We start from the raw sequence: 8,169 nt of genomic DNA, 5'->3' as shown, positions 1-8,169 counted from the left end.
TCATTATCACTGCTGAGTGAACCGTACCGTACAATACGGCTCAATTTGGTTGCACCTTGCTGTGGTGACAAGCTGGAATATACAGTCGTGTGCAAAAGTTCGGGCACCCTTGGCCAAATGATGTCTTGTTGCTTGTCTAAGTGAAAAGTCAACACATCCTCTAAAGAGAACACTGTAAAAAAAAGTTATACCACATATTGTATGTTTTTTAATTTTTTCCATTTAAACTCAACAAATAGAAATGGCACATTAAATTAGCTAAAAATGTCTTATTTAGGTGTTTTCTCTCAATAAATAGAAATGGTGCATTAAATTAGCTAAAAATGCCATATTTAGGTGTTTTCTCTAAACAAATAGAAATAGTGCATTAAATTTGATAAAAATGCCATATTTAGGTGTTTTCTCTCAATAAACAAATGGAAATGGTGCATTAAATTTGCTAAAAATGCCATATTTGTGTTTTCTCTAAACAAATAGAAATAGTGCATTAAATTTGATAAAAATGCCATATTTAGGTGTTTTCTCTAAACAAACAAATAGAAATGGTGCATTAAATTTGCTAAAAACGTCATATTTCAGTGTTCTCTCTACAGAATGTGTTCATTTTCACTTATGTTCTGTAGATTTTCAGTCATTTGACTGAAGATGTTCAAACTTTTACATTCAACTGTGTGGGTGGAGCCAGTAATGGTGCAAATCATTACAGTATCACCATACTGGAGTCAGCTGACCACTATTTCTGAAAAAAACACAAGCTAACTAGAACTGGTCAGTGACTTTACCTTAAATCAAACGCAGTTAAAGGTAAATCAGAAGCTGAAGCTTCTTCATTGCTGCTCTCTGTGTGGGGCTGTAGAACCACATGAGAAAACTGATATGTGGTGGGAGACACGGGTCCTCAAACAGGTACAGATACACTCTTAAAAAGGGTTCTTTAGTATAGGCAATGGTTCTGTTTAGAACCATGAGTTCTATATAGACCGATTTCACGATTAAATGGTTCTTCAGATTGATGGAGAATGTTGTATATTGTTCTATATAGCACCAAAAAGAGTTCTTCTCTTGTTAAGATGCCAAGCTTGTAACAAAAGAAGAACCCTTATTGGTGCCGTCTAGAATCATATGCTACACATTCTCCATGAATCTGATGAAACATTTCTTGCAAAGAACCATGTAAGCATGCAAATGGTTCAATATAGGACTCATGGTTCTAAATAGCACCATTGCCTTTCTTAAAGAAGCCTTGAAGAACCATCTCTTTAAATGCATAGTTCTGGATTCAGACTTAATGCTGTACTTTACTGCCCGGTGGAAAAACGCCAATAGAGAAGACTGAGTCCATTTAAATTGAGGTTAGAACCTCATTTGCCCTTGAGTTCCTGACACATGACAACTCTAAACTAAGGTTTAGTTGATCTGTTCATGAACTGTTTCGTAGCAACTGTTGCTAGGTTGGACAACAGTTTACAGAACTGGCAAAAATCTCATTCAACCTAATGAGAAACTGTGGCACTCGGCTCTTTTTGACAATATTTAGGCCCAAACCCATTTCTTATTTTGACCCCTACCCCTTGTTTGCGAGTGTCGCCTTGCCCCCGGAGTTACAACGGGTAGTGCCTGAAATCTTCCACTCTGAAATGAGACCCTCAAATAAAAAGAGCATTACTTCATTAACGGCTACTGGCGCTGCTCTGTAGGCGACGCTGCCAGTCTGCAGTGACAGCAGAGGAGGGTAAAGTTCAGCTCCTCACTGCTGGGCTTTAGTTACATTTAGGGCATCATATGCCTTCAAAGAGGGGGGCAATTATTTATTATCACCCACCGCTAATTCTTCAGTGATATGAGGCTGAAATCAGATATTCATCAGCTTCTTGTTTAAATTCTCCCGTTCCACCTTAAATGGAGCAGCAGGTTTCACGCCTGAGGTGCCAGAATGTAACTGCTGCACCATTTAAGGTGGAACGGAAAATCAGAAACATCAGAAAACTACTAGTGATTTTCTATGCTTGTTATGAAGAAAAGGACCATTAAAACAACCTTAAACTAAGATAAAACAGTGATTATCGTAATTTTTAACAGAGAAAATTCTCATATTTGTGTGTTTCTTTGGTCACTTGTGCTCCATCTTTTCTTTCTCATAACTCTCTGTTTGGAGTCTCTGAAAAACCCCTGTTTGGAGGGCCATGTAGCCCCAACACTCCGCCCTACCCCTCTATCTCAACAAGAATCGGGACAAACTACCCCTAGACCTGAACGTGCAAAACAGAGGGGTAAGGGCTGAGTGGTAGGGGTGAGGGGTGAAATGGGACTGGGCCATTGTGTGCTTTATTAATTTCAAGCATTTCATTTCTTGTATGGAAGATGCACAGTGGCCAATTTGCCAACCCGCCTAGTATTGATTAGTTACAACAAATTAAAGTTCAGTGGAGCAGCATTTTAAACTGAAAACTGACTGTTATAATTAGATATTTTGACCAAATTTGAGTTTTTAATGGAATTTTTCCAGTGTTTTGCAAGAATAGCTATGAAACTAAATAATACAGGGTTGTGGACTGTGACGGCACTTAGTCAGTTTTATTTGCTAGCAGAGAAATGTGAAGCTCTTCCCGGCCAAACCTCTTTTTTTACACCTTATTGTGTCCAAATTTGTATTCAGGTGAGCATAAGATAAATTATCAGGTCAATCGCACACATAACGATATAAGAAAGGACTATAAAATTCATGAACAAATCTAAAAACAGTTCACATTAACTGCAAAAAACAAACAGAAAGTAGCTTGTAAGTCTATTACATTTAAATGGAAGTGATAAACTAACAACACACATAATGGGAGAGGTCATCTTTCCCGGTGGTCCATCCGTCTCTCAGACACAGTCTCTGGTGCTCCTCTGCTGAATCGGACTGACTTAAGGAGTGCTGAGAGTAAAAGAGAGAAAAGGGAGCCCAAAAAGGACACAGACTGAAGGCAGCTGTAAAAGGGATGCAGACGGAAAAAAATCCAAGAAGGTTCTGGACAGAGACGAAGGCATCCTCAGGTAGTCTACTGGAATGTTGTGGTTAAATTATAAAGTTCTTTTATTTCTTTTTTTTTGGTCTCGTCCGCTGCGCTGGTCCAATGATGGCTTTCGAAGAGGTCCAGCACCATAGCGACCGCATCTGACTTTCAAATAAAATATCCATAAAAAAACGCAAACAAAGAAAAACTGCTGTACAAAAGATCGACCAGTCCACCCTGTCCTGAAGACGATATGTTCGATATGTTGGCCATGTTGAGATCCGGGAGTTTTTATAAGTTGTTCTCACTGGTATGTCAGCCTGCTGTCAGAATCGTCTCTGGTTCTCTGATGTTCTCGGCTCTCTCTGTGGTTCTGGGCCACTACGGAGCGCTGATCACACGCTCATGGTCATCGTTGGGGAATACTGAAGACAAAATAAAGGTAAAATAAGGACATTTTAAAGTGATACTTCAGTGAAAGGTCATATTTATGCTGCATTCCTTCCTTCAGACCTTTACATACAACTGTGTGGTTGGAGCTGGTAATGGTGCAAATCACTGACTGGTCAAACACAATCATCACACAGTGGTCAGTGACTCTTTACATAAAAACTAATGCAGTTAAAGGTAAATCAGAAGCTGAAGCTTCTTCATTGTTGTTGCTGAGAAATCTGTTATGTGGTTCTCAGTGTGGTGATTCTTTGATGACTGTGTTTGACCAGTCAATGATTCGCACCATTACCAGCTCCACCCACACTCTTAAATAGGGTTCTTTAATAAAGGCAATGGTTCTATTTAGAACCATGGACACTCAAAGAGCCCTTCGCATGCTTAAATGGTTCTTTGCATGATGAAATCGTTCTTCATGTTGATGGATAGCACCAAAAAGGGTTTTGCTATTGTTACAAGCTTGACATCGTAACAACAGAAGAACCCTTTTGGTGCTATATAGAACCCTTTTCAAAAAGGTTCTATGTAGCACCATCTTCAGCCCATTCTCCATCAATATGAAGAACCAGTTCACGATGAAATGAGCCCTATAATTTCTTAGCCCAAATGTAGTCAGTCAGCTATGTGTCTGAATGTAGATAACAAGTAATGGAAGCTTATTCATGACCAATTAGCAGAGATGGACTTGAGTCAGTGAGTCGGACTTGAGTCACATTTTTATTGCCTCACAATTCAACTCTACTGATTCCACTGATTTTTCCAAATTTCTGCACGATTTTGTCATTAATCGCTTAAACTGGGCCCGAAGTTTTATTATACACTTCTATAATCTAAGAACAGCTCAACCGGTTTGCACTGAAGTCACTGTAGTTACTGAATAATAAGCCTTAGTATGTAATAAGGCTGGGATTTTAAGGGGTTAATGATTCTGCTTATATCTGCTTATACAGAAAGATGCATATGACACAATGAAATTATCAAGCAGAATTCCAGTGTTTTTTTCTGCATAATTCAATCCGTTGTAAACAGAGTCATTCAGAGTGGTTTGGTGTAAAATGCTCCATTGAAGAAGTCAGAATAGTTCACAGTGGTGGTGATAGGAACCAGACGTCTGAAGCGTTTAATGCCTCTACACTCCACCTCACAGACACTTTACAATAGCTTCGAGATACGCTTTTGGCCCTAAACATATTTTTAAAAATCCATTCATCGCACAGTTCCCAACGAAAACATACAATTTAAAATATATTTGCTAAATAAGGCAACATATTCTGAAATATATGTTAGTGTTTGGAATGTATTTCGGCATGGACAGCAATTTATTTGACATATATTTCAAATATACAGAAAGTTAGTGTGTGTTGTGCTGGTCTGAGTGGATCAGACACAGCAGTGCTGCTGGAGTTTTTAAACACCTCAGTGTCGCTGCTGGACTGAGAATAGTCCACCAACCAAAAATATCCAGACAACAGCGTCCTGTGGGCAGCGTTCTGTGAACACTGATGAAGGACTAGAGGATGACCAACACAAACTGCGCAGCAGCAGATGAGCTATCGTCTCTGACTTTACATCTACAAGGTGGACTGACAAGGTAGGAGTGTCTAATAGAGTGGACAGTGAGTGGACAGTGATTTAAAACTCCAGCAGCACTGCTGTGTCTGATCCACTCAGACCAGCGCAACACACACTAACACACCACCACCACGTCAGTGTCACTGCAGTGCTGAGAATGATCCACCACCCAAATAGTACCTGCTCTGTGAGGGTCCATGGGGGTCCTGACCACTGAAGAACAGGGTAAAAGGGGGCTAACAAAGTATTATGCAGAGAAACAGATGGACTACAGTCTGTAACTGTAGAACTACAAAGTGCACCTATATAGTAAGTGGAGCTGATAAAATGGACAATGAGCGTAGAAACAAGGAGGTGGTCATAATGTTATTCCTGATCGCTGTGTGTCCATATATTTTTTTCCATATGGGATTGTTATTGTCAGTACATCTTTACTCACATTCTCGTTTTGGAAAGAGTGCAGGAAGTTCCCTCCTAAATCGCTGTCGTCCCTCGGAGTACCAGGCGGGTTACTCAGGCTGCTCAGGTTATTCGGAGAATTCTATAATAAATAAAATACAGAGTACAAATCAAGCTCAGCAGCAAAAGAATAATAATAATAATAATAATAATTTGTATTAATATAGCACTTTTCATGCTAATGGCAGCTCAAGGTGCTTTACAGACAGGTGATAAAGCTTAACAGTAATACAAGAAATTATAAGTATTAATTTAGAACCATATAAGAAAATGACAGATCAAATTAAAAGATAAACACCACCAGATGTGGCGTTTTAATTAAATGCCAAGTTAAAAAGATACGTTTTTAGATGCTTCTTAAAAACCTGTGTGTAAATTTAATGAACAGTCGGTACCGCATGTTTATAACAGCTAATTACCTTGGGAATTCCATCCATGTCACCTGAGCCTATAAAGAAACAGAGGAAAAATCATTAGGGACCTAATTTTGATGGTTTTGTGCACAGAGCTTCACAGTATTAGAGGTATCTGGGGATTCTAATGCAATTTGAACCAAGCTGTACCTAATGAGCCGTTCATGTGGTGAGGCTCCATCCCTCCCAGGGGGCCATCTGGGCCCATTGGGAACTAAAGAGAGAAAAACAGAAGAAAGAAAGCTGTAGTGAGTCAAACAGCCATGTTGGCTATTATCTTAGGGGAGACCAGGGGCAACTGAATTTTTTCATGTTTTCATCCGTAACTCATGGACTACTCCAAATACACTGGTCATTGTTTGATGCCCAAAACACATACGTGTGCACTAATTAAGCACACTTGAATATATTTTCACTCAGATGGACACGATCATAATACTGAACTGAATTCAAGACATCAGTGTTAGAACCAGCCCTGTTCTCCTCTACAGGAGCTGTGAATGTAATAGAGCTGAATAACTCACGCTGGATCTGTTCCCTGCCTGCGGCACTGAGTTTATCATCGTGTACAGGTTTTCACCAGAGTTAGTGGAATCTGTGGAGCAAAAAAATGGACCAGCAAATCATCAGTGAAAGCTCAGAGAAGCTGGTTGAAAGCATGAGTCAGGCTGCTTTTCAGAGTTAAACTGATGCATCGACTGAAAATCAAATTTATTTTCCCCCCAAATGAAGCCGGTCAGCCAAGACATGTTTACTACGAGGCTAATGTAGCTAACAATTAATGGAAGTTTAGGTTTACCGTTTCGTGTCCAAGCTAACTGCTGGCCTAAATCAGAGCAAACAAGAAGCCCTTCTGGGCTAAACCTCTTTTTTTCACACCTTATTGTGTCCAAATATGACTTTATGATTATGGTTTCTGACTCTGTATGACACACTTATCTATAAACATGGATGAAAGTACATCACACGGCTAAAATCAGTTGTAGCTGCCATATTCAAGCCTGTCTTTTGTCCATTCTTTGTTTTGGCTAATTGACTACCTATGGGGTAAGGCGGTTAATTGTGTAAATACCTGCTGGACTGGGCATTATGGGGGTTCCTGGTGGACAGCCTCCCCCAGCTCCTCCTTGAGGACCCTGACACAATAAAAGACAAGAAATCAGCGGCATCTAACAGAACCACAGAACCACCTCAGAATAACATTGTATTTATACACCGACTGCCCACCTCTACACTCATTGTCCATTTTATCAGCTCCACTGACCATATAGGTGCGCTTTGTAGTTCTACAATTACAGACTGTAGTCCATCTGTTTCTCTGTGTACTTTATTACCCTGTTCTTCAGTGGTCAGGACCTCCACAGAGCAGGTACTATTTGGGTGGTGGGTCATTCTCAGCACTGCAGTAACACTGACGTGGTGGTGGTGTGTTAGTGTGTGTTGCGCTGGTCTGAGTGGATCAGACACAGCAGTGCTGCTGGAGTTTTTAAACACCTCAGTGTCACTGCTGGACTGAGAATAGTCCACCAACCAAAAACATCCAGCCAACAGCGTCCTGTGGGCAGCGTCCTGTGACCACTGATGAAGGACTAGAGGATGACCAACACAGACTGTGCAGCAGCAGCAGATGAGCTATCGTCTCTGACTTTACATCTACAAGGTGGACCAACAAGGTAGGAGTGTCAAATAGAGTGGACAGTGAGTGGACACAGTGTTTAAAAACTCCAGCAGCACTGCTGTGTCTGATTCACTCAGACCAGCACAACACACACTAACACACCACCACCACGTCAGTGTTGCTGCAGTGCTGAGAATGACCCACCACCCAAGTAGTACCTGCTCTGTGAGGGTCCATGGGGGTCCTGACCACTGAAGAACAGGGTAAAAGTGGGCTAACAAAGTATCAGAGAAACAGATGGACTACAGTCTGTAACTGTAGAACTACAAAGTGCACCTATATAGTAAGTGGAGCTGATAAAATGGACAATGAGTGTAGAAACAAGGAGGTGTTGAAGTGGCCAGTCAAGTCCATTAGCCAGCAAAACCACAATTACTGCCCAGATAAATAGTTTTGTAGTTATCCATGTTTTCATCTGTTATGTTTTTCAGTCTCACAAAATATCTTTATCTTACCACATATGTGCCAGGAGATGATGAAGAATATGGGATCTGGAAAAATAAATAATTTTAGTCACCTTTTCTTGTACATTTTAGGGTCAGGGTTACAGTAGAGCAGTGGTAGCTTTATAGGGGAGGGAAAACAACTGTTCTTATCTTTA

At 40.4% G+C, this 8,169-nt stretch overlaps 1 protein-coding gene across 2 annotated transcripts in view; it reads right to left on the bottom strand.

The window, feature by feature from the left end:
* Nucleotides 1-3,055: 3,055 nt before the first annotated feature.
* The window catches only part of ssbp3a (single stranded DNA binding protein 3a), a 61,540-nt gene continuing 56,426 nt past the window's right edge, over nucleotides 3,056-8,169 (bottom strand). For both annotated transcript variants that reach the window (XM_036556246.1, XM_036556247.1), the window contains 7 exons: nucleotides 8,024-8,059; nucleotides 6,963-7,026; nucleotides 6,415-6,485; nucleotides 6,041-6,104; nucleotides 5,897-5,925; nucleotides 5,458-5,559; nucleotides 3,056-3,421 (listed from right to left, as the gene is read on the bottom strand). In XM_036556246.1, the coding sequence (XP_036412139.1) occupies nucleotides 3,392-3,421; nucleotides 5,458-5,559; nucleotides 5,897-5,925; nucleotides 6,041-6,104; nucleotides 6,415-6,485; nucleotides 6,963-7,026; nucleotides 8,024-8,059 (396 nt within the window). In that variant the 3' untranslated portion in view covers nucleotides 3,056-3,391. The remainder of the gene's footprint in view (nucleotides 3,422-5,457; nucleotides 5,560-5,896; nucleotides 5,926-6,040; nucleotides 6,105-6,414; nucleotides 6,486-6,962; nucleotides 7,027-8,023; nucleotides 8,060-8,169) is intronic.

Source organism: Colossoma macropomum, unplaced genomic scaffold, assembly GCF_904425465.1.
Source record: "Colossoma macropomum unplaced genomic scaffold, Colossoma_macropomum, whole genome shotgun sequence".
Lineage (NCBI taxonomy): Eukaryota > Metazoa > Chordata > Actinopteri > Characiformes > Serrasalmidae > Colossoma > Colossoma macropomum.
The sequence above is the reverse complement of the archived record's forward strand: the minus strand, read 5'-3'. Positions and strand labels throughout refer to the sequence as shown.